The sequence below is a fragment of the Bipolaris maydis genome (assembly GCF_028858645.1).
Source record: "Bipolaris maydis strain C4 unplaced genomic scaffold PSV08scaffold_11, whole genome shotgun sequence".
Taxonomy (NCBI): domain Eukaryota; kingdom Fungi; phylum Ascomycota; class Dothideomycetes; order Pleosporales; family Pleosporaceae; genus Bipolaris; species Bipolaris maydis.
The window spans coordinates 1,645,675-1,670,030 of NW_027093867.1; the positions used below are offsets into that span (position 1 = coordinate 1,645,675).

The 24,356-nt window shown below is 53.7% G+C and overlaps 8 protein-coding genes and 1 non-coding gene across 9 annotated transcripts; 5 read left to right on the top strand and 4 right to left on the bottom strand.

Moving 5' to 3' along the window:
* Nucleotides 1-92: 92 nt before the first annotated feature.
* On the bottom strand, nt 93-2,437 carry PSV08DRAFT_207560 (uncharacterized protein; the record flags this gene model as incomplete). Its single annotated transcript, XM_014221715.1, has 4 exons — nt 93-1,633; nt 1,686-1,825; nt 1,879-2,177; nt 2,241-2,437. The coding sequence occupies 4 exons, from the start codon at nt 2,435-2,437 to the stop codon at nt 155-157; spliced, it is 2,115 nt and encodes a 704-aa protein (XP_014077190.1). The 3' UTR covers nt 93-154.
* Nucleotides 2,438-3,644: 1,207 nt separating this feature from the next.
* PSV08DRAFT_321119 (uncharacterized protein) lies at nt 3,645-4,174 on the bottom strand. The gene has a single exon (XM_014221714.1). It carries the CDS (start codon nt 4,071-4,073, stop codon nt 3,729-3,731), a length of 345 nt encoding a protein of 114 aa, XP_014077189.1. The 5' UTR covers nt 4,074-4,174; the 3' UTR covers nt 3,645-3,728.
* Nucleotides 3,918-6,111, bottom strand: PSV08DRAFT_10133 (kinase-like domain-containing protein). Its single transcript, XM_014221713.2, has one exon. It carries the CDS (start codon nt 5,982-5,984, stop codon nt 4,101-4,103), a length of 1,884 nt encoding a protein of 627 aa, XP_014077188.1. The 5' UTR covers nt 5,985-6,111; the 3' UTR covers nt 3,918-4,100.
* A 1,578-nt stretch (nt 6,112-7,689) lies between these two features.
* PSV08DRAFT_411514 (armadillo-type protein) lies at nt 7,690-9,779 on the top strand (the record flags this gene model as incomplete). The annotated part of the gene is made up of 7 exons (XM_014221712.1): nt 7,690-7,732; nt 7,796-7,881; nt 7,936-8,056; nt 8,112-8,225; nt 8,275-8,520; nt 8,571-9,320; nt 9,380-9,779. The coding sequence occupies 7 exons, from the start codon at nt 7,690-7,692 to the stop codon at nt 9,706-9,708; spliced, it is 1,689 nt and encodes a 562-aa protein (XP_014077187.1). The 3' UTR covers nt 9,709-9,779.
* A 567-nt stretch (nt 9,780-10,346) lies between these two features.
* On the top strand, nt 10,347-12,472 carry PSV08DRAFT_379062 (RNA polymerase III RPC4-domain-containing protein). Its single transcript, XM_014221711.2, has 3 exons — nt 10,347-10,602; nt 10,676-11,059; nt 11,109-12,472. Exons 1-3 carry the CDS (start codon nt 10,358-10,360, stop codon nt 12,394-12,396), a joined length of 1,917 nt encoding a protein of 638 aa, XP_014077186.1. The 5' UTR covers nt 10,347-10,357; the 3' UTR covers nt 12,397-12,472.
* Nucleotides 12,473-13,288: 816 nt separating this feature from the next.
* PSV08DRAFT_228294 (uncharacterized protein) lies at nt 13,289-17,389 on the top strand (the record flags this gene model as incomplete). The annotated part of the gene is made up of 5 exons (XM_014221710.1): nt 13,289-13,926; nt 13,977-14,183; nt 14,243-15,836; nt 15,894-16,592; nt 16,651-17,389. The coding sequence occupies 5 exons, from the start codon at nt 13,289-13,291 to the stop codon at nt 17,365-17,367; spliced, it is 3,855 nt and encodes a 1,284-aa protein (XP_014077185.1). The 3' UTR covers nt 17,368-17,389.
* Nucleotides 17,390-18,297: 908 nt separating this feature from the next.
* PSV08DRAFT_207571 (ribonucleotide reductase) lies at nt 18,298-20,129 on the top strand. Its single transcript, XM_014221709.2, has 4 exons — nt 18,298-18,453; nt 18,519-18,758; nt 18,841-19,174; nt 19,225-20,129. The coding sequence occupies exons 1-4, from the start codon at nt 18,421-18,423 to the stop codon at nt 19,848-19,850; spliced, it is 1,233 nt and encodes a 410-aa protein (XP_014077184.1). The 5' UTR covers nt 18,298-18,420; the 3' UTR covers nt 19,851-20,129.
* Nucleotides 20,130-20,839: 710 nt separating this feature from the next.
* On the top strand, nt 20,840-23,722 carry PSV08DRAFT_228300 (WD40-repeat-containing domain protein; the record flags this gene model as incomplete). The annotated part of the gene is made up of 5 exons (XM_014221708.1): nt 20,840-20,933; nt 20,994-21,139; nt 21,201-21,364; nt 21,424-21,988; nt 22,040-23,722. 5 exons carry the CDS (start codon nt 20,840-20,842, stop codon nt 23,720-23,722), a joined length of 2,652 nt encoding a protein of 883 aa, XP_014077183.1.
* Nucleotides 23,723-24,239: 517 nt separating this feature from the next.
* PSV08DRAFT_t49 lies at nt 24,240-24,321 on the bottom strand. The gene has a single exon. It is a non-coding gene; the product is annotated as a tRNA-Arg (tRNA).
* Between the last annotated feature and the right edge of the window lie 35 nt (nt 24,322-24,356).

The following is a 24,356-nucleotide window of genomic DNA, read 5'->3' on the forward strand; positions in this document are numbered from 1 at the left end:
GGCAAGGGGAAGAAGAAAATGTGAAGCGTGGTCAGCCTCTTTTGTGTGGTATTCTCGGAGGAGATTGAATTTTTTTTTTTTTAAAAAAAAAGAAAGAAAGAAAGAAAGAGAGAGAGAGAATTTGTATCAACTTGATAACTACATAACATGATTGTTACAAAATCCTCTTCGGTGCAGTGTACCCACCCTTATCAAGCAACAGTAACGCAAACATACCACCCATGACTGGTCTTGCCTTGAAATCGATGCCCGGAGGGGACGTGCCATCATTCGTCTGATACAAATCCGTAAACGGCTTACTCGTGGGTGTCTGGTTAACCCACGTCGCCAAATCATGTAAAAACATGTCTCGAGTTTCGTCACTCGCAATGGCGGCGCAAAAGACTTCCCAGTCGGATTTGGTGTAGTATCTGTTCCGAGTGTCGAGAGGAACACCGTATTTTTCCTTCACAGTAGGGTAAAATGCGGATTGAATATCGTAGACTTGTTGAGGGACAAGGTCAAGTTTGAGCAGGCGGTCGTTGTAGAGGTTGTAAAGTAGGCCGTGGGTGCTGGCATTTCCGTAGTTGAGAATGGCGTGAGGGGGGCTGGTGGCGTTGTTGATACCGAGTTGTTGCCACTGAGAAATGTAGTTGTGCGCAATGGACGTGTAGTTTTGGGCGTCGGCGGTTTCGTTGATCAGGCCCGACATGCGCGACATGGCTTCGATGCCGATGATGCCCTTGAGTGCGAGATTAGTTTGATTCACGAGGTGACCGGCGAAATCATCTGTAGATAGTTGCTCTGCAGGGTAGAGACTGTCTTCGACAAGATATTCGGTCCATTGCTTGAGGATCTTGTAGTGTTGCCGGATGTAGTCAGTGTTTCCGGATAAGTGAACATATTCTAGAACCATGACCATGTGATTTCCGCATTCCTCTAGCGGCATAGGCTCATCTTGACCATCTGGATGACCCGTCGCATTCGGGTAGTGAGTACCCAGATCGTGGATTGCCCACTTGTTTGGATAGTGTCCGCTCTCTTGGTTTTCGAAATGGGGATCGAGCATCAGCTTCATCAACTCAGGATTGGTGTAGTAGAAGATGGGTGAGGCGGGGTAAATGACATCCACAGTCTGCGTGTTGCCGTTTGATGAGATTTCCTTTAAAAACAGGTAATGCTTCTCCTCGGTTCCGACGAGTTGAGTCGCGCCGAATGCCTGGCGGGCTGCCAGAGTTGTCAAAATGGCGTAATCGTCCCCTCCAGCTGCCTTTGAATCGCTTGAGATTTGATTGTCAAGCTCAGTAGAGAGTTTAGTTGATTCAGAATAATCGTTGTAGAAGAATGAAAATGCAGAGAGATCGTCTGAAAAATAGCTCTTCCATAATGAAGGTAGCGTCGTCAGTCCTCCAGCGCCCAGAAACTGGATGGCATCGTCTTGACACACACCGATGGTGAACAATTGGCTTTTCGCTTCCGAGCCTACTTTCTGCAGATCTAGAGAGTACGCAAAAACCGGCCATTGGTCGTTGATTGCTCGGAAATTGCCATCTTGTGAGTTGTCGAGCTTGCTGTTGTTGTTGAAAGTTTCGCGGACTTTGACATCAGCACCAGACATGTACGTCAACCCCTCTACTGATTTAGTCCCGTAGTACTGACGATGTCAGACTCTAGCTTTACCACAACAAGTAAATGACCGCACTCACCCAATTTCCCCATTCTGCTCTATCGCTGACTTCGCTAAAAGTCTGTTGGTTCTGCTTCCATACCTTGTGGTAGTGTATGCCGTCTGATGTGGTGCCAAAATCCCACTCAGCCATGGCACCAATGTCACCAGACGTCCATTCTGTCCGATTGTTAGCCACTTATTTACATCCCTCAGAAGAAATCTCTACCTACCAGCACTAATATCAGTGTAGATTTGAACACTGTGCTCTGAGCCATCTAGCGCCGAGACTTGGACTTCTATATAAGAGAAGAGGAGTGATTGGCGCTTAAAGTCGGTTGGAGTAAGAGGTGACAGAAACGTGACCTTGAGTTGGACTTTGTTGTCGGCATTGAAGGTAAAGATACTTTTCGTTGACGTGTACTCAAAGGAGGTTTGGTTGGCCAAATCCTTGAAGCCGCTGGGTGCGCCCATCCAAAGAAGAGTTTTTCCATCAACCTTGATCATACCCACCCAACCTAGCCACTGGCCGCTGTAGACAGTTAGTCTGGATGTTCAAAAGGGGGGGGTTTTTTTTTTTTGAGGAACAACGGACGTCCAGAACGATGGCCACTGGCCTGGTAGGTACCCGCCATTTCCACCGCTGCTTCCTGCAGGCAACCATGTACTTAGGTAAGGACTTTTGACAGCTAATGGTAACGACGGAGGACGCGCCGGAGTAAAGGTCGAGCTGGATTGGGTGACAGCTGTTCGAAGCAGGCTACAGAGCCCGGCTAGCAAAAGAAGACGCATAATAAGCACTACGTAGGCGCTGTCGCCAAGTGAATATACGAAAATTTGGGAGAGGCCATGGCCGCTAGATGTTATATACACGGATTTGATCCGCCCTTGTCTGGGATCACATTGTGTCCACTGCAGCTAGCCATGGGGGAGGTAACAAGCATACGAGTATGAATAGAAGGCGCCATGGTTAAACCCGAAAGCTTCATGGGCTAGATGATGCGCACTAGTCTCAGGCGGGCAAGTGAGCAATCTCCTTGTGGCCATGGATCACAGCGAGCCAATTTCATATGGGCATAAACGGCACTTGATCTCGCTGATGCGAATCCACGTGGGGACAGGTCTGTATCACTTTGCGTTGTCAGTTGTACATGGGCAGAACATGTCTCAACGGTGCGACGAGCGTGGGGAAAATTGACCACAACGAAAATTAAGCCGGTACCAAAGAAAAGATGAGTAGAGAGAAGGCTAAGATCAGCAGTACAGCAAGTCCAGCCCGTTCTTAGTGGCACACCTGACCCGATTCCAAAGATTGTGTTTCGACCTGCCAGTCTAGATGAAGAGCACGAGGCTCTGCAGTACAGCAGCGCTTCATTTACTGGAGATGATGAAGAATGACTTGGTCGAGGGTGATCATGCGCCTTGGTGCTAGCCCCTTGCTGTGAGATCAAGGGATTGCATGGGCAGGCCAGGGGTTTGTCCGAGTGATCTTGGCGAACGATGGTTTGCTTCGTGTAGGAGTGGATTCAGCGCCAGCAGACTTGACGATGCCTCGTGACTCTACCTTGGCTGGTGTTGAGGAGTGACGCAGTACAGATGGCTAGCGGCAAACGGCGCACACGCACACACACACACACACACACACAGAATAGGGCGGGGTTGCCAGGCGCTGTTTAACGTTGGTATTGGCACGAGGGTTGGCGTAGGCGTTGGCGCTGGTGCTGTTGGCAGCTTGGTCGTACGCACTAAGTAAGCAAGTGCTAGCAGGTGCATGATGCGGGGAAGGCTTGCATACACCCTGCCGTACTTTACCTCCATCAGGAAAGTGCCATCGGCTCACCTGCAGCTTTACAGTCACTCGAGCATGCAAGCACATTGGACCAGAATCAAGCTGTGTAGGCCCAAAGCCAGGGCTGTCAAGAGATGGCTGTCGGTAGCATTGCCATGTTACGACCAGAGAGCATGTGTGTTCCAACGGCTTTATGGGCCTTTGTCATTAGAGTCAAGCAGTATTCATTCTACAGCTAGTACTATCAATTTGATTGACTTCCTCATACATACAACAGTCGGCGAATATGAGAGCCTATGATGCGTCTTTCAGACTGCAACACGTTGAACCAAGGTAGTCACTGCTACCACAGCGCCAAGTAAAGCACAATGCATCATGAGATCCTTCCCATCCATAGACGCGACCCTTCCAACCATTGCTAAGCCAACGCCAGAAACAACCATAATCGTAAGTGAAATGACGGAAGTAGGGTATCCAAAAGCCAATCCATGTGGCTAAAGCGAACAATATCGGGTCATGGGCGACGACCTCGGACTGGGAAATTAGTGTGAACAAGAAAGAAAACAAAAGGAAAACAAAAGTGATGACAATAGGGTATTCCAGTGCATGATGTAGCCCAACCCACGCAACACCAAACATAATTTTACACAATCAGAACCCACCGTATCACGACTGGGCAACCCATGGACGAGGAACGTTCTCGAAGCGCTCTGCACAGCCGCGAAGCCAAGCACAGTCCAACACATGGTTGACATTCCAGCGCCTCTCGCAGTCCACATCAAGACAACCCCGCACCAGGGCCAGCGCGTCCTCGATACCGCCATCCTGAGCGGCTTCCGAGTTGCGAATGGCCTCTTCATCCCATTGGCAGCTTTGAATCTTCTCCATGGTCTTGATGTCAAGACCGTCGTTGAAGGGCAGAGTGGCGGTGAGCAGAGCGTACACTACTACGCCAAATGCCCACATGTCGGCCGCGGGAGAAAACACGGGCCCAGGTGTGTTGAAGAGCTCGGGGGCGGCATACTGTAGGCTGCCAGCAATCGACGTGCTAGTCTCGGATCCATCAAGAGGTTGCGGCTCGGGTCCATCACGCTGGTCACTGATGATGAAGTCGGCCATGCCAAAATCGCACAACAGGACATCGCCGCCCTCGCTGTCCGCATTGGGCACAGTCATGTCGAGAAGACAGTTTTCGAGCTTGATGTCGCGATGCACGACCTGGACGTCATTGTGCAGATAACGCATGGCCGATGCCAGTTGGTAGGCATAGCGCTTGACCAAGTGTGCTGGCAGCCCGTTTGCCTTCTTCTTGCGCGTCTCTCGAATCAAATCAAACAGTGTCCCGCCCCTGTTCAGCTTGGTGATGCAGAATGTAGCATAGTCGGTCGTGTACACTCGCAGCAGAGGAATGATGTAGGGGTGCCGTAGAAAACGCCAAATCTCCACCTCGTGGTCAAACTGTGTCTGAATCTGCTCATTCTCCAACTCAGACTTGTTTTGCTGCGTCTTGTGCACAATTTTAACCGCGTCAACGACGGGCTTACCATTTTCCATGCTCGTAACCTCCTTGACAACGCTAAAGCCGCCGTAGCCAATCTGCTTTCCGATAATGTACTCGCTGTCGTAGCCAATGCCCTGGCCCTCGTCATCCGGTTGGGGTGGTTTGATGGGTGCCTCGGAAGCCTTGTAACGCGCAAGGAAAGAAGCAGCCGGTGACATGGATGACAGCGAGCGGCCCGAGCGGGTAGATGATCGCCGACTAGCACGCCTGATGCTTCCATCCTCGCCAATCTCGGACCGGAAGCTCTTGTTTCGAGGAAAGCCAATGCGTCGTGGGGAAGGCGAGAAGAGCGGGAACTCCAAGGGCGAGGTGGCCTGCATTGGCGAAAGCACGTAGTCGGACGGTGTCTCGAGCGGCGTCTGTGCTTCGTCCAGTGGTGGTGAGGCCGTAGCATCAGACGTCAGCGAAGCAACCTGGTCGGGGTACTCGTTGTCTCGTGCCAGCCCGTCAATGGGGGCCTGGGCGAGGGGGAATCGAGAGCCGCCGACGCGGTACTGCATGCTCCTGCGTGCGGCATAAGGTAGCTCGAGATAGTCCTGCTCGTCAGAGTAGCTTCCGTTTTCAGGGTGGCGCGACTGCGACTGCGACTGCGACTGGCGTGCACTCTTGGGGACGGGCACGCCCAGGCCGACGCCTTCGCCCGAGTCAAGGCGGACCTCGTCATTGAAGCTGATGCTCGTCTTGCGCTGCCGAAACCGGGCCAGGTAGTCATCGTCGCTGCCGCTGCTGCTGCTGCCTACGGCAAGGGAGCCGACATGGCCGAAGTCGCCCTGCTGGTTCGAGGGGTAGGCGCCATGGGGGGAAGAAGTTGAGTCTTGAGCAGCCTCAAACTCGGCAGTCAGCTGCGATGGGCCATGGCCTTGGTGGGGCGAGTCTTTGCGGGAGAGGGGCGCGAAAGAGGCAAAGGTCGAGGCGACGGGCTTGCGCGGCGTCGAGGTGTCGAGTCTGAGCTTCTGGAAAGAGTGTGAGGGGTCTGAAGTCGGGGCCATTAAACCGGTTGTACAGTGAATGCAAACCTCTGTGAGCGCCGGCGGCAGCGGCGGCGGGCGGTCGTAGTATTAATGTGCGTCGTGGTCGTGGGGCTGAGGCGAGGAAGGGAAAAGGGAAGGTTTGCGGCAGCCAAGGGCAAAACCGGGAAGGGGAGGTAATAGGATTATGTCGTGGTGGGCGGGAGGCAGCGAGGTGGTGCTAGCGGAACGGTAAAATTACGGTCGCGCCCGGGCTGCGATGTGCCTGCGTAGGAATGGCTTGGGGGTGGCAATGTCAACGCTACCGCGCAACGAGCATGGAGATGGGCCGAGGGCAGGAGGTGAGCAATCAATTAAAAGGGGACGGGTGCTGGGCGAAGGGCGTGCACGAGGGCAGTGGAGGAGAGAGAGAGTGTGCCGCAGCTCTTTGTCCTTTTTTTGTTTCTTTCTTTGTGTTTCTTTTTTGCGCAAGCCTGGCTGTGAGGGCGGCGCAGTTTTTGTGGTCGGCCCATCCCCCACGCATGTTGTTAATAGGCGGCAGTCAGCAGCGGCGCAGGCAAGTGTGTGGGTGGTGGGATGCAGGCCGAGGGAGCACGTGAGCAGCCTCGCAGCCATGCACGCAGCACTGGCAGCGGGCCTATGGGAGGGCGAGGGCGGCGCCGGAGCGAAGATTTGCGCGGCCTCTAGCGACGCCTAGTCGGCCGTTGTTGAGCTCTGTGGGCGAGAGACTGGCGTGGTTGGTGGCAGCAGCGACATAGCCTTTGGCCGCTCGCACAGTGGCCTACCCCGCCCGGAGGCAGCATTTGGGCTGCGCTGCCGGGGCCACGGCGGTAGTGCAAGTATCTAATAAGTAGTATGTAAAGCACCGCGGGTGCGGGCCATGTCCAAGTGCTGCTCTTCCATACACAAACGCTGCTGCTGCTGCTGCTGCTGCTGTTGCTGTGTGTGGTGCTGGCGCCGTCGACGGCCAGCCAGGCAGACAGGGTGGGCCTTTCGGGAAAAAGAGGGCTGGCGGTGCATGGCCCAGCGGCGGCCCGCAGGACACTGGGCACAAGCAGGACGGGCAGCGTGGGCTTGCTTGATGCTGCGCTGCTCGAGGCACTGCTGGTGGGAGCTGGCCAGGGACGCATGGCGAGGGCTGGACGGCGACAAGTTATCGTGAGCGCAGCCCCGGCGTCTCTGCTGGCCTGGCGAACACGTCAAGCGGCCGGGGCAGCGACATGACGTCGGCCGCTGTGCTGGACGCCGCGCCCGGTGGCTCACCGCAACAACAGCAGCAGCTAGGCCGTTTGCATGCCGCCCCAGGCCCGTTTGGTGGACGAGTGGGCGTGCTGCTGCCGTTGATGCTGTCTGGCGTGCATTGCGCCTGTCTAATCTCGCCTGCCTCGATGCCTCTGCGCGACCCTTGCTCCCTCGCTGGCGCTGGCTGCTGCATGCCCGGGCGACGCTTCCGCCACTAGCACCACCAGCTCAACTCCCGCCAAGCAAGGGCGTGCGCGCATCCAACCTCGACACGCCCGCTGGGTGACAACACCACCAGAGCTCGTCGACCCCATCGCACCCGCCCCCGACCCAGACTCCGCCATCGCCGCCATCGCCGCCATCACCACCACGCCCGCCCTCTGCCCTGCGCGACTGGTCCCGCAAACACTCGACGTCTCCCTCCCGCCCCATCACCACTACACGCCTCCGCCCGCCCGGACTGCGAGCGCCAGCGCCTGTAGCCATGGGCATCTCCGACCTCTGCTACCGCTTCTTCTGCTGCGGCGGTCAGTATTCCCGCAGCCGCACGCCCTGCCTGAGCCTTGCTAACTGACCGTCGCCCTCTGCAGCCCGCTCGCGGGACAGCATATACGATCCCGTGCTCGCAGACAGCGAGAGGGAAGCTGTTGCCGACCTGCTTGGCTTCCTCGAAAACGTACGCCCGCCCGCCCTCGGCACCACCACTGCACCCTGACTAACCTGCTCACAGCGAGCCGAGACCGACTTCTTCTCGGGCGAACCCCTCCGCGCGCTCAGCACGCTCGTCTACTCGGACAACATTGATTTGCAGCGGTCGGCAAGCTTGACTTTTGCCGAGATAACAGAGCGAGGTACTTGGCCCAGCCTCACCACCATCATTGACCAGCCTAACCGCCCTTGACACAGATGTACGAGAAGTCGACCGCGACACCCTCGAGCCCATCTTGTTCTTGCTGCAGAACCCAGATATCGAGGTACAGCGTGCCGCCAGTGCCGCCCTGGGCAATCTTGCCGTCAACAGTATGTACACGCCCCAGCTCCCGCAAGCTTCTTCTAACTCCTCCTGCAGCCGAGAACAAGGTGGCCATTGTCGCTCTCGGCGGCCTGGCACCCCTGATCAAGCAGATGAACTCGCCCAACGTCGAGGTGCAGTGCAACGCCGTCGGATGCATCACCAACCTGGCTACCCACGAAGACAACAAGGCCAAGATTGCACGATCAGGCGCCCTCCAGCCCCTCACCCGCCTCGCAAAATCAAAGGACATGCGCGTCCAGAGGAATGCGACTGGTGCGCTGCTCAACATGACACACTCAGGTATGCCTGCTTTTCTGACTAGCTCCTGCTCTATGCTCACACGATACCAGACGACAACCGACAGCAGCTGGTAAACGCCGGCGCAATCCCCGTACTCGTCCAGCTGCTCTCTTCGTCCGATGTCGATGTTCAGTACTACTGCACCACCGCCCTCAGCAACATTGCCGTCGACTCGAGTAACCGCGCCAAGTTGGCACAGACTGAAGGCAGGCTGGTTGGCTCCTTGGTCCACCTCATGGAGTCTTCGTCGCCCAAAGTCCAGTGCCAGGCCGCCCTCGCCCTTCGCAACCTTGCTTCTGATGAGCGTTACCAGCTGGAGATTGTGCGTGCTCGTGGTCTGCCGTCTCTTCTCCGTCTCCTCCAATCCTCATACCTCCCGCTTATCCTATCCGCCGTCGCATGCATACGAAACATCTCCATCCACCCCGCCAATGAGTCACCTATTATTGAAGCCGGTTTCCTCAAGCCCCTCGTAGACCTACTTGGCTCCACCGACAACGACGAGATTCAATGCCACGCCATATCCACACTCCGCAACCTCGCTGCCAGCTCTGACAAGAACAAGCAATTGGTCCTCGAGGCTGGAGCGGTGCAAAAGTGCAAGTCCCTTGTACTGAACGTGCGACTTCCAGTGCAGTCAGAAATGACTGCAGCCATTGCTGTACTTGCCCTGAGTGAAGAACTGAAACCTCACTTGTTGAACCTGGGCGTCTTTGATGTTCTCATCCCGCTCACAGAATCCGAAAGTATCGAGGTGCAGGGCAACAGCGCTGCTGCATTGGGCAACTTGTCATCAAAGGGTAAGTCTGATTGGTCTCTTTTTTTTTTTCTTCTCCTGTTCAGCCACTAACTGCAACAGTGGGTGATTACTCGATTTTCATCCAAAATTGGACGGAACCCGCCGGCGGAATCCACGGTTACCTGCGCCGTTTCCTCGCTAGCGGCGACCCAACATTCCAGCACATTGCCATCTGGACGCTCCTACAATTACTCGAATCCGAAGACTCAAGATTGATGGAGCACATCAGCAAGTCGAACGAGATCATCGACATGGTCACCGAGATTGCCGAACGCAACATCGAGTCGGACGACGAAGACAACGAGGACGGCGAGGGCGAGGTCGTCACTCTTGCACGCAGATGTCTTGAGCTGTTGGGCAAGAGCCCCAAGACATTTGTCGAAGGATAGAAGACCGTCAGATCGCACTTTATACCCTGTTTACCGGTTGTCGACTGCTTTTTGCGCTCTTGCTCTCACCGCCGTATTCAAATTTTTTTTTTTCTGATTATGCGTTCATGTTGAAGACTGCTTCCAGGCATTTGGAGGGTTGGCGTTCAGGAGCACATGTATCCTCAGTATCTCTAGCGAGCATTGGCGGAGTGGGCTTTTACATACATACATTGGCATGCACACATGTTACCGCTACTCTTACCCCCCCCCACACCGACGAGAAAAAGAAATTTGTAATTGATAGATTTGAAGGTTCCTGGGCATCGTGGAAATGAAACAGACGATGTTCGTTTTTTTTCTTTCGATTCCTCGACTCTGGCCGACGTGATTTAGCACAATGTCCATGTTATTGCATGGGTTATGTATGTAGGCCAGTGGTGATTCTGATCCACATGTGTAAAAGGCCTGGGTCCAAATGCAATCATTGTAATTGGCCGAGTCCAATAATCCAGCGGAAAGCCCTTGCTACATCCGCCCCTCACTCTGACATGTGACGTCGCGTTATTTGAGCTAAGGTTGGATCGGCATTGCCTTATCGATAGCCAAAATATTTGCGACTTGCCCGAGTCACGCTCCACTTGCTTCACTCAGTACAACCACCACAGCGATGCCGCCCAAACCAAGAGGAAGCGGGACCACACGCTCCCGTGGCGGCGCAAGGGGAGAATCGGTCGTAGCAAGAAATTCAACAGACACAACCGAATCTGTGCAAGATGCGACCCCGCAGAGCACAGCTCCTGCAGCTGCCACAGGAGATTCGATTGAGCCAGTAATCCCCAAGGAAGAGGATAGCGACTCGAAGCCCGTCGTGACTGAAGAGGGCGCGCTGAATGCAGCTGAGTCAAAGGCTTCGTCCTCGGCGACACCATCGTATGAACGCTCTCTTTCACGTACGACACCTCTGGTGCTGATGACTATGCGATAGTGCTGCCGAATCACCGCAGCCTGGCGCAGAACCGAGCTCTCGTGCCCCCGTACAGAGACTAGGCAGTCTGCAAGGCTCAGTGCCTCCTTCCCGATCCGCATCACCATCCGTACGCGGCCGCGGCGGTACAGCCCGAGGCAAGAGAGGTGTCAAGACGCCCGCGTTCACAGGTAGACGAAGCAAAGAAGAGCGAGATGCCATCGCAAAGGAGCAGGCAGCTCGCGATCGCGAACGAACAAAGGAGCAGGTCGCTGCAGACAAGAAGAGAGAAGCTGACGCATTGAGAGCAGCTAGGCGTGAGGCCAACAAACAGAAGAATGCACGAGGAGGGTTCAGTGGAGTGGCCAGCGGGCCATTCTCGCTAGGAAGCTCTAGAGAAGGCACGTCAAGGTTTTTGAATATGAGCAACTGCGCTGACTGTGGCTTTAGACAGGAAGAACAATCCGAACCGTGGCTACTCTGGGTTTGGCGCAGGATCCGGCTCGCGAGCAGAGCGCATCAAGAACGAAGATGGCGGCTACGCAGGCTCGAGTCGGCATGGAGGCGGAGGCGGGAGCGGAGGCAGTTCTTACATGAAGAGAGAAGATGGCGGATTGGTTTCCTCGGACGATGAAGATGATATTAACCTGCCACGCAAGGATATCGACCTGATCGAGATCTCTTCTGACGAAGACGAAGCCAAGGACAAAAGTGTGCCGACACAACGTCCGCCAAGGACAGCATTGCCTGTTCGAATAGGACGGAAAGAACACCAAGAGCGAACATTTGGCATAAACACGGAAGCCAGCTCGGAGGCGTCTGCTAAGATACTCGAACAAGCGGAAGCGAGCGGACAGTCGCTGGCCACGGCTGCCTCTGACCAAGCTGGCCGAAGATCGAAAGCCAAGTCAAAGGACGTTGAGATTACCGGCTCTCGGAAGCAGTTCAAGGGTGTTTGGAATGACCCGGAAGATTCAGGCATTGCTGTCAAGACGGAACCCACCAGCGATGACGAGAACATGGCCGATGCTGAGCAAGTCGGCTTATCTAACGCTCCAGCTCAGCCGGCGGAGAAGGAAGAGCCACAATCGCCGGATGCTGAACGGAAGCCGAAAATCAAGAGGAAGAGTATTGCCGAACCCATCCTCCAGACAGACGAAGACCGTGCAGAATGGGCACGTTTTCAGTCAAACCTGCGCCACATTCGAGCTGAGCTGGGTCCCGAAGAGGGGCCACAAGTTGACGGGACTGGGGACGTAGCCATGGCAGATGGCGGCAGTGCAGAGAAGAAACCCACAGTGCGAGATAACAATGTCTATCTCTTCCAGATGCCACCCCTGATGCCAGAAGTGGAACCGCCGTCTATCAAAAAAGAGGCTTCAGATGGCCAGCCCCCTCCACCACCCGTTCAGGCTTCAGGCAAAGCGGACACGAAGATCAAGATGGAGGAAGGAAGTTTTTCAGATGCCAATGCCAAGGCCAAGGAAGGGGTCCGCTTTGGAAGTGGGCTTGTGGGCAAACTGCGCGTACACAAATCTGGGCGCACAACACTGGACTGGGGCGGTACAAGCTTTGAGCTCATGCCGGGCAACAGATGCAGCTTCCTACAAGAAGTAGCTAGCGTTGAGATCCGGCCAGAGAAGCAGAGAGCAGCGCCCGAAGATGCAGGGGATGCGATTAGTCTTGGCAGGGTCAAGGGCAAGTTTGTGGTGGTTCCCGACTGGGCGAAGATGCTGGACTAGGACATGGAGAAGGTGTTGTCTAAGTACACAGTGTTTGCCGCGGTGTTTTAGCTCGTCAGCAAGGTTAGGGCTGAAACGACATGAGTCTTGTAGCATGGCTATCAAAGTACAGTGAAAAGCAGTGCAGTGCCTTTGGGAGGGCTGGCTGGCCTTTGAAGAGGCTGCGCTAAACTCCACCCGTAAAGTTCTCATTGGTGGGTTGTGATCCGGCAAGTATGACGGTGTGCAGTTGCAATCTGCACGCATTTTCTGTCGGCCCGTTGAGCTGCGCATGCGCACGTGAATATGACACACTTTGGACTGGCACAGCACACAGCAGGGACGTCGTTTTCGCCCAACCTTGGACTTGATTTCGAGTAGCCAGCGACAACAGGCTAGCCGGGCGATACAGGGCCAGCGTATACACGATGCCCGGGGCCGAGTGACGTGACACGACGGCAGCGCAGCCGCGGCGTGAGCCAAGAGCGGTGGTAGGGGAAAGTTTGGCGTAGGTGGCACGTGCATGGGATCGAGATTTCAACGCCGTGGGCAAATGCCATGTTGGAAGCTGAAAAGGCCAGTGCGGCCACCATCGAGGACCCCCGCGCATTTGCATTAACCCCTCGGCAGGAATGCCGGTGCACGTTGTGGTAGGCGACTTGCAGCGTAAAACACCCTGGCCAGCCGCCTGGCTCGCCCTGCTTGCTCCCTGTTAATTGCCACTAACTGTTCTTTCTGCGTCCGCATCTCAAGGGTGCCGTTCGTAGATGCGAAGCCCTCCCAGACGGGGCATGCACCCACCATCACCTTTTGCAACAACCACGCCTGGTGCACATCCCGCGCCGCCCGCGCCCGTCTTGGGCCTCCCTGTTCGTCCGCGGTGCAACCACGGCGCTATCCACGCAGATCCGCCATGGGGCATGTGGATATCCGTCAGCTCTTCGACAGCGACCCTCGACCAACTTTTGTTGTTGACTGCGACTCGCCTTCGTCCGCCATCTACCATGTCAATATCGCCTTGCTTGCTATCCCACACATCGCCCTCTCGCTAGCTTCCCACAACGCACTAAGAGACTGGTGGGATCCTGTGAGCCTCAGCTCCGCTCGCCACCAAAATGAATTTCGCCATGGTAGGTACCGGTGGGCCAAGTTCGTCGTCGGCAGTCGCTGGCTCGTCGTTACCATTGTTCAGCAGTCACCTCCTTCGTTCGAGCAACCAAGCTGCTCTCCAGAGCCCGCAAGGCTATCTCGCATCGCCTCCCCTCTCTGGACATCTCAGCCAGACACCATCTTCACTGTCAAAATCCAGTCGCCCGAGTTACGCCAGCACATTGAACGCATCCGCAAAGTTGACTGGTCAAAAACATCTCTGGGCCCTATAAGCAACTGGTCATATGAACTCAACTTACTGGTGACGACTTTGATGCTGGAAACCCGCCCAACTGCTGTCTTCCTCGGACCTGAACGGACCATCTTATACAACCTTGCCTATGGCGCCATCAGTGGGTCGAGACACCCTGCCATACTGGGCCAGAGTATCCTAGATGCATGGTGTGTTGGACACCACGACCTGGGATCAAGCTTTTCTGACGAACCAACAGGCCTGAGCTTGCAGATCCCATCTCGACAACCATGGACCGCTCAGAGCAAACACGCTTTGCCGATGTTCCGGAAGAGGAATTTCACTTCATGGTAGAAAGAAATGGTTTTGTTGAAGAGGTCTTCTTCATGTGGAGCCTTGTACCTCTTGTCGGCGTTGGCAACCTTACCGGCATGTATTCCATCGTGACAGAGGTCACAAAACAGAGGTAACCACCTCGTATTCTTCGCCAAGAAAAAACAACCATCATTAATCATACCGATTCAGGCTGCTCGAGCGTCGTGTCAATGCTTTGTTAAGGGTGGGCCAGTTAGCCAGCAAAGCAAGAACAACCAAAGAGTTTTGGGCTCAGGTAGGCCAAGCTATTCAGCCATCTGAGTATGACTTTCCGACCGCCATTTTGTACTCAAATTCTGAGTTGAATGAGGTACCAGACGCTGCAGGCGTCAAGACTGGACTACCACGTAGATGCACTCTGCAATGGACCATCGGATATAAATCCGACCACTCTGACATACCTCAGCACCTGGACCTAGACCAGGATACTGGCCTGGCTCGCGCTTTTTCTGCCAGCATAAGAGACGGACCTGAAGTACTTTATGAAGAACAGGATGGTATATTACCAACGTCATTGTACACAGATCTTGAAAAGCGCGGTTTTGGAGACCCACTGAAAGTCTTCCTTGTTCTTCCAATACGGACTTACGACAACAATGTTGTAGCGTTCCTTCTTATTGGGCTTAATACTCGTCGGCCATATGACGACGAGTACAAGGATTGGATCAATGTCTTTTCCAACCTGTTGGGAGCTTCTGCTGCACTGGTGGCACTTCACGAAGAGGAGGTACGAAGACGCAAATTGCAAGAGGAACAAGCCGCCCGAGATCGCGAAGCCCTTAATGCTGAAGTTGCAACTCTTGCACAAGAAGCCAGTAGTGCTGTGGAAAAACTTCGCAACTTCCATGAGATTGCCGACCAACTCGGACTTGGGTACTTTGAGATTGGTGTTGATGGGATGCTGGTACATGCTAATGTAAGGGTCCGAATTGCAGCCCGTCAACATCGGCTGATGCGACAACAGGAAACATACTTTGTTCAAACTGGGCACCAGAGAGAGTTTGCCAATTGCCCACCTTTTGCGTTCAAGCAATGCATTCATGAAGATGATGTAGCCACCATTGAGGAGCAATGGGAGACTCTGATAGCGGGAGAGCCAGCTACGTTCGAGGTTCGTTGGAAGAGACACTTGAATCAAGAAAAAAGAGGCAAGAAGGCCAGTGACGACTATCTTTGGACGCTCTCGGCTTGTGTGCCTATCAAAGACGCAGATGGGCTCGTTACAGGCGTTTTTGGCTGCAACACCGACATTTCTGCTCAGAAAGAGGCGACCGAAGCTGCGATCATGCGCTCAGAGGCAGAGCGGCGCTTAGCCAGTTTCACTGAGCTGGCACCAGTTGGTCTATATCACCTGAACCAGGATCTGTCAATGAGGTACTGCAACGACCATTGGTTCCGTATCACCGGTCACGACAAAGTCCCCATGGATCAAGTAGATTGGCGAAATATCGTCGATGAAGACCGGATAGAGGCTTGCTATCGCGACGTAGACATGACCAGACATAAGGAAGGGTCACATACATTTTCAACCCATCTTAAGAAACAATGGACGGGACCAGATGGAGTCGCGACATCAACCTGGATCCTGGTAACAGCCACTGCGTATGCAGATGGCACCATCATGGGGACAATGACGGACATTTCGCAGCTGAAGTGGGCCGAGTCGATTCAAAAGACTAGAGTTGAAGAAGCGCTTGAGTCGAAGAGGCAGCAAGAAAACTTCATTGATATGACCAGTCATGAGGTAAGTAAATCTCACAGGCTTTGTATGTATCAAAAAAACTGACTATTAGTGACCCAGATGCGCAATCCATTGAGCGCAATGGTGCAATGTGCCGACTCTATCATGGGCTCACTGGATGAGATGAAAGCTCTCGTGCAAGGTGAAACCCTCGCTGCACAGCCCGACCAACGAGCACAGCTAGAAGACCTCATTGATGGCAGTCTCGACGCTATCGACACGATACAGGCATGCGCCACACATCAAAAGCGGATCGTCGACGACATCCTTACTCTCTCAAAGCTCGACTCAAAGCTTCTGGTCATCAGTCCCCTGGTGTTGCAGCCCGTGACACTTCTGCAAGACACATACAAAATGTTCAAGGACGAAGCCAACAAAGTCGGCGTCAACCTCGAAGTGCGGTGTGACCCTTCGGTTGAAGAAATGGAGATTGACTGGGCCGTCTTGGATCCGAGCCGCGTTCTTCAGATTCTCATCAATCTACTGAGCAACGCAATCAAATTTACAAAGGATCAAGAGATACGCAAGGTCGAAGTCATTATGGGTGCTTCCCGAGAGGCAGAAAAGATGCCAGAGATTGAGTATGTGCCACAAGAAGCCTTACGAAAGGATTTCCTTGCTCAAACCGAAGGGGATCATACCGGCGAAGTGTTCTACCTCAACTTCACAGTCAGGGACAGTGGATGTGGGCTGTCGCCTGAGCACAAGGCCAAACTCTTTCTTCGATTTTCGCAAGCCACACCAAAGACACACGTCCAGGTACTACTCTGTCACATGTCCTTTGCCGTTTGTATCAGTACACTAACAACCACTCTAGTATGGCGGGACAGGCCTTGGTCTCTTCATATCCCGGGAACTCACCGAGCTGCAAGGTGGCAGCATCGGTGTGGCTTCTGACCAGAATATTGGATCTACATTTTCCTTTTATATCAAATCACGGCGTGCAACACCACCTCAAGACAAACGCACGGCCGTAGACGTAAACCCTGCTCTTAACGGCGAGTCATGTACGGACACCAACGCCGACATTATTGGAGACATGAATGGCAACCATAAGGCTGTAGTAGTGGATGCTCTCTCGTTGCCAGAAGTCGGGGAAGTCATGGAGGTCGAGAAACAGCATTACAGCATCCTCGTTGTCGAGGACAATCTGATTAACCAGCGGGTTCTGTCCGCTCAACTAAAGAAACTAGGCCACACGGTGCACGTTGCAAACCACGGCGTCGAGGCCTTGTCCCATTTATCACAAACGCCATTTTCAGCCACGCCTACTGCTTCACCCTCGGTCCCTCTCAGCGTGGTGCTCATGGACATTGAGATGCCCGTCATGGACGGACTGACGTGTACGCGGAAGATCCGAGAGATGGAGGCACAAGGCGAGTTGAGTGGACATGTACCGATTATTGCAGTTAGCGCCAATGCGAGACGAGAACAGGTGGAATTGGCCAAGAGCGCGGGCGTAGATGGCGCAATATGCAAGCCTTTCCGGGTTCCCGAGTTAATAGGCTTGATTGAAGGGCTGGGCATTAAGTAAGAGTGGCTGATGCTCAAGGGCAGAGCAAAGGATGCGACGTGGTAGGCTAGGCGCAGGCGCAGGCAGCATGGACACTGTCGTAGTTCCTGGGCTAGACAATGAATGTAGTCGAGATTCAAAGAAACGTCCGGGCCCCCGCGTCTTGAGACGCGTCCGAGCACGCGTCGTCTGGTCAACTGCAGGTCGTGGGTAATGGGTAGTGACGCCATGGAAACCTTCAACAGATCTCGAGGGTGTGTGCACAATCCAGGGGCGACACTCGCTCGTCTGAAGGGGGGAGGCTCGAAATGGATCAAAGACAAAGCAGAGGTGTGAGCCAGCCACTTAACGCGTCGAGCAACGCGTCGTCCCTAGCGATACGTCGCCCGAGTGTCATGGTCAGCCATTGTCAGATGCGCATCAGCGAAAAATCTTATCTGATCCGAGGCCGGCACGAGCAAAAGACCATTGTGCAGCCAGTGCGGACTAGCAGACGGCCTAATTGTGGTTTCAAATGCATTTCCAAGACTGATATCAGCCGCCAGGCCCCAGAGCCTAGCTGCTCACGGAAACGGCCCTTGCATGTTGTGGTGGGGACAGGTCGAATCGTAGCGCGTTGCGACGCGTCTGCGTTTTGGCACAGGCTGTGGCTGGGTACGCAGCTGAGCGACCATTTTGCAATTCCAGTACGTCTGGGGAGGAAAAACCATGGGCAATATGGGTGTCCTTGGATTGCATGCAGGCACAATGTTGCGCATGCCCACTTCGTTCCTCTACCTTTGCGGTGCAAGGGCTGGGAAAAGCATCGTGGTGGGTGTTGCGAACGCATGAGCTCATAGCGCACTTTTCGCGTCGAGGGGGCACTAGCGGCCGCAAGCGCGATCGCCCTGTCACGTGCTCGCGAGTGAACGCGGATTTATAGAGTGAGCGCGTCTCTTCTCTGTCCCTCTCGACACTACAACGCACCACCACTTCTTACAAGCATATCCACTTGTCTTGTCTCCTCTCCGCTTGTGTCCTTCTACACTCGGCCCAGCGCATTATTATCACTTTTTCTTCTTCGCCTCACACACAATGTCTGCTCTTCAGTCTACACCTTCCAAGCAGGTACGTCACGGTACATGCGGGACATGTACTTCCACGCGACGCGTCCATACTAACGCGTCATACAGGTGGCATCTGCAATTGACTCTCTCAAGATGACCAACTCACCAGCAAAGACACTCGACTTCTCAGACTCGGACAAAGAAAACGTTTTCAAGCCCATTGTCGGCATTCCAGATGACTTCGACGCCAATGTCGAGGACGTCAAGCCTACAGTCGCGTCTACCATTAAGCCTGAGGAGGCACACGAACCCCTCCTTCAAGAGAACCCGGGACGCTTTGTCCTCTTCCCCATCAAGTACCACGATGTAAGTTTTTCCACTTTACGCGTCTGGTGGCGCGTCAGTCAAGTCTCTACCATGACTCATGCTAATTGGTTTTTTTTCACAGGTCTGGCAAATGTACAAGAAGGCCGAGGCTTCTTTCTGGACCGCCGAAGAGATTGATCTCTCCAAGGATCTCCACGACTGGAACAAGCGTCTCAATGACGACGAGCGCTTCTTCATCTCCCATGTCCTCGCCTTCTTCGCCGCCTCCGATGGCATCGTCAATGAGAACCTAGTCGAGCGTTTCTCGAGCGAAGTACAAATCCCCGAGGCACGATGCTTCTACGGCTTCCAGATCATGATGGAGAATGTCCACTCTGAGACGTACTCTCTGCTCATCGACACATACATTAGCGAGCCAAGGCAGCGCCAATACCTTTTCAACGCCATTGACAACAGTAAGTTGCGCCCCACAACGCGCTTCAATTACGCGTCTAACGTGTCATAGTCCCCTGCATCCGCAAGAAGGCCGACTGGGCTCTGCGATGGATCTCTGACAAGAACTCCACCTTTGCGAACCGTCTTGTCGCATTCGCTGCCGTCGAGGGTATCTTCTTCAGTGGGTCGTTCGCATCCATCTTCTGGCTCAAGAAGCGTGGTCTGATGCCTGGTCTTACCTTCTCCAACGAGCTCATCTCTCGTGACGAGGGCATGCACACCGACTTCGCCTGCCTGCTCTTCTCTCTTCTCAACACCCGCCCTAGCAAGGAGTCTGTCCAGGCCATCATCACCGAGGCTGTTGCCATCGAACAAGAGTTCCTCAGCGACGCTCTGCCATGCGCTCTGCTTGGCATGAACGCTAAGCTCATGTGCCAGTACATTGAGTTCGTTGCTGACCGTCTGCTGCTCGCTCTGGGCAACACCAAGGTCTACCACGCCACGAACCCCTTTGACTTCATGGAGAACATCTCGCTTGCTGGCAAGACCAACTTCTTCGAGAAGCGTGTCGGTGACTACCAGAAGGCTGGTGTCATGGCAAGCACAAAGAAGCACGAGCAGAAGGAGGGCTCGTCGTCGCCCGCACCTGAGCCCCAAGGCCAGTCTGGTGACTTCTGCTTCGACGAGGACTTTTAGACGCCTCACTTTGTTTCCTTGTCATGTTTCTACCATCTAATTCCTGTATACCACTACCCTGGACGCTGGTGCCGGACATCATCTGTCTGCATCTTCTGGTCTTTGCATTGTTGGAGTCTCCGGTACTCCTTGAACATTGGCGTCATGGCGTAGTTGATTTTTTTTTTGAGCAAGACTCTGGATGAGCGACGCGGCTGGGTAATGGACTTTGCACGCGATGGATCAACGACCTATATCCCCCACTGAATAATTATGAATACAATATCTCATCAACCAATGAAATCTTGAGCCAATCGTGATGACTGCTTGCTTGTTTTTTTTGTGTGACTACTATTCCTGGCAGCCGGCGTGGCTTTGGTCCCACGAGGCCGGACAGCCTTGGCGTGCTTGATCTCACGCAAGCGTCGGGTGAACCACGCCCATCGGGCCTTCCGATCTCCGCGGTGCATATCGTCTCAATATGGCAGATCAGCCATCCTTCCAGCACATCCTGTTGCTCGTCCCTTGGTTCTCCATGCAACCGAATCCAAGGTATAATTCACATGACGTCACTCGTCCATGTGGCGTTATCGTGCCGAGGCTATCGTGATCCTAATGGGTACAAGCGAATTGCCAGCCTGCAGGCGGTTTTGCGGTGTGCCTAGCCTATCATTCGAGGTTCACATAAGGACCCATTCGCCTCGGACGAAATCTCCAGACATGCCCATTTCCAGCCGCGCGGCACGATTGCAGAGGGCCGGATATGATATGCATGACAGCAGCCGCAACTAGGTTGTAAACATCCGCGACCCTCCGCAAAGACGACCCTGACAAAGTCCGGGCCTTACGCCTCTGGAATCTTCGCTTACTGTTCCTGCGCATCCAGCGCATTGCCCGAGTACAGCTCACCTGTGTTCCTTAGGCCAACACATACCTTGTGTGTTGGATGTGCTTTGCAACCTACTATATCAAAGCCCGCGTAGATTCATGTTGCACTGTCACATGTACCCATGGCTGATGCAATACCCAAGATCATCACCACGCCTGCCGGTCGAAGCGCCGCTCTCCGGCGGCAGGAAACCGCATCCTCGACCACGATTGACGGTAAATCTTTACACCTCGCTATTCGAGGAGTCGAATCACTAACACTGAAGTCCCACATAGCGCCGTTGTCCAACAAGAAACTTGTCGCAAAGCTGAGAAGCCCTACAGCATCACCGGCGCAGCAACATGGCGATGCGCAACAAAATGGAGGAAGCTTGGGAGGTGCAGTAGGATTGTCGGAAACGCCTTTGGACCCGCTCTCGCAAGTATGTCTCTGGGGGTTGCCTTTGCGCCGACACGGAATGCTACTAATGCAGTCATGTTTAGCAAATCTTCAATAGAACAAATACGTCACCTGCGGTTCAGAAGCTTCGGTCGCAGAACTCAGAGCCCGTCGCAAGTCAATTACCGAGAGAATCGAATGATATTGGCATGGATAAGGTTAGTGGTGAGACAGCTCGCGGTGCTGGGGGGAACAAGGCCGACAAGAAGTAAGTGCTTGCGAGTACGAAGTAAGGTGACCGACAAACTCAGCTGACAACTTTTCTAGAAGGGTGTCGTTTCTAAGTCGTTTCATGGGCAGCACTAAGAAGAAGAACAGTCCGGACGGCACAAGCGACAACGGCTCCGAACCAGACGACCCACGTCACGAGGGTATGAATGCCCAGCTCTATGTCAACAACCTCAGTTTCAGTCCAAAAACCCCGCATCCCCCGGCATACATCAAAGTGAGGGCAAGATTCAAGAAGGAGAAGGAGTTTGATCGTGTCTTTCTCGCGCAAGAGTTGCGATGTGGGTCAGGAAGGAAAAGTCCGCCGGCTGCCGGATCCAATCCAGCGCCGCAATCTGGGTCCGCAGCTACACACAATCCTATCTGGGCCGTTGAATTCAGCAAGGATGGAAGATATCTTGCTGTGGGTGGACAGGATCGGGTGATTAGGGTATGGGCCGTGATAGACAGTCCAGAACGACGCCGAGCGCACGAAAACACTGAAAGAGATCGACATGCGCATCATGAGGAGGCCAAGCACCTCAGTGCGCCAGTATTTGAGCAGAAGCCAATTCGTGAATACCAAGGACACACGTCGACTATCTTGGATTTGAGCTGGAGTAAGGTATGTTGTGGGATGATGAACTATCAAAACGGCGTTACTAACGAGCAAAAGAACAATTTCCTCTTATCTTCATCAATGGACAAGACCGTACGCTTGTGGCACATAAGCCGCGACGACAACTTGTGCACGTTCAAACATTCCGACTTTGTGCCTTCGATACAGTTTCATCCGACCGATGACCGGTTTTTCCTCGCTGGATCTTTGGACGCGAAACTACGGCTTTGGAGTATTCCGGATAAGAGCGTTGCGTATTTGACTACAGCCCCAGACATGATCACATCAGTCGCTTTCACACCCGACGGAAAGACGTGTATGGCGGGTACGCTTGGTGGACTTTGCCTGTTCTACGATACCGAGGGCCTAAAGTGGCAGGCACAGCTCCATGTCAAATCAACCAGAGGTCAGAATGCAAAAGGCAGTAAAATCACCGGGATTCAGGCAACCTATTGGCCACCGGGTAGCGAAGATGGGGAAATCAAACTTCTGGTGTCGAGCAATGACTCAAGACTGCGGATATACAATATGAAGGATAAGACGCTGGAGATGAAGTTCCGCGGTCACCAAAACATGTGCAGCCAAATCCGAGCAACTTTCGCTGATGGCACCGGACATATTGTGTGCGGAAGTGAGGACCGTAAAACGTACATTTGGTCGACATCCGCGCTCGAAGGCGGCGAGAAGAGGGACCAGCGGCCAGTGGAAATGTTCGAAGCTCACAATTCAATTACTACTTGCGCCATCATTGCGCCCATGCAGACAAGACGGCTTCTGAGCGCATCAGAAGACCCAATCTTCGACCTCTGTAATCCACCACCGGTTACCTTGGTTTCAAAAGCGGAGTCTGTAGTATCATCGAGAGTGCCTACTGAGACAGGGTCAGCACATCTGACACCTGCACCTACAGACACGCAGTTGAAGAAGACGGCGGGAAGTCCAGCATATATTGCACGCTCTGCACATCAGGGAGGCAACATTATTGTCACAGCAGATTACACTGGTGCTCTCAAAGTGTTCCGACAGGACTGCGCGTTCCAGAAGCGCATACGACAGAGTGAGCAGTGGGACACTACTCTAATGAAACGAGCATTCGTCATCGGCCGACCAAGCAGCATAATCTCACGTACCAGCCGGTCTCGACGAGACAGCGTATCTACACAGCCACCCAACGATCGCATCATGACTTGGCGACAAGACATAACCCACGGCAGCATTGACTCCGGCACCTCGCTCTCCATCCGCAGCGCCTCACCCCGCAAATCCCTTGCAGCCCTAAACCTCAACGCCTCGCCCTCGTCCCGCCCCCACTCCCCCGTCCCCCGCCCCACAAAAACAAACGACACCCACGACCTACGCCCAACAGACACCCCCGGCACCTCGTCCTCGCGCGATCCCAGCACGCCCCCCATCTACAGCACCACCCACTCGTCGAACTCCTCCTTGCACATTAAAAAACACCCCGAAAGACCCGACCTCGACGACCCCGATTCTCGCCCTCCTTCTCCTCCCCATGCTGCCCCCCGCAGCACCACCACCACCACCACCACCACCAATCAAGACATCACAAACCCCCTCCTCCAACCCTCCGATCCCATTTCCAACCCTCTATCCTTACGCAACGGCCAAAGCTGGCTCTTTTGGACGAGTAATGCTAAGAAACCAATGGGTGCGCCTGCGAATTCCCGCCCGGATTTATTAGCCAGGACGAGTTCGACGAGCCTGATTATTGACGGATGAGAGTGAGGAGGGGAGGGGGTCTGTTTGAGGAGGTGGCTTGTGTAGATATGCGTGGGTGTTTTAGGGTCTTTTTTTTCTCTATATATTCTATTCTATTTCATCTTTTCCGTTGGGTTCTGCGTACAAGGTGGTTTTGGCGGGTAGGCCGAATCGCATATACATGTGGGGGTGAGTGGATTCAAATCCTTTTTTCGTTTGGTTGATTGGTTTCGACTTTTGTGCTTGTATGGTATTCATTTGTTTTCAATGTCCCTTTTTTCTCTTCCTATACATGTTGAGTTTGGGTCTATTGTTATTCAAGTAACAAAACAGATGTTTAGAACAGGATTTTTTTTTTAAAAAAAAAACTTATTTTCCTATTTACTGGATTTCGTTATCAGGTGAGGTGAGTACATATCCTGTCTAGCGAAGAAAAAAAAATCTGCAGCCCACGCGCATGATAGCAACGTTATACAGCTTTCTTCGATTCGGACTTGCAAAAATAGAGTATCCCATAACCGACACTGGGCAAAAAAGATGACCTAACCAGGGGTCGAACCTGGAATCTCTTGATGTCGAATGAATCGTAGTCAAGCGCCTTGCCATTGGGCCATTAGGCCGATTGTTTGAATCGATGAAGGGATTCGAATTTTAT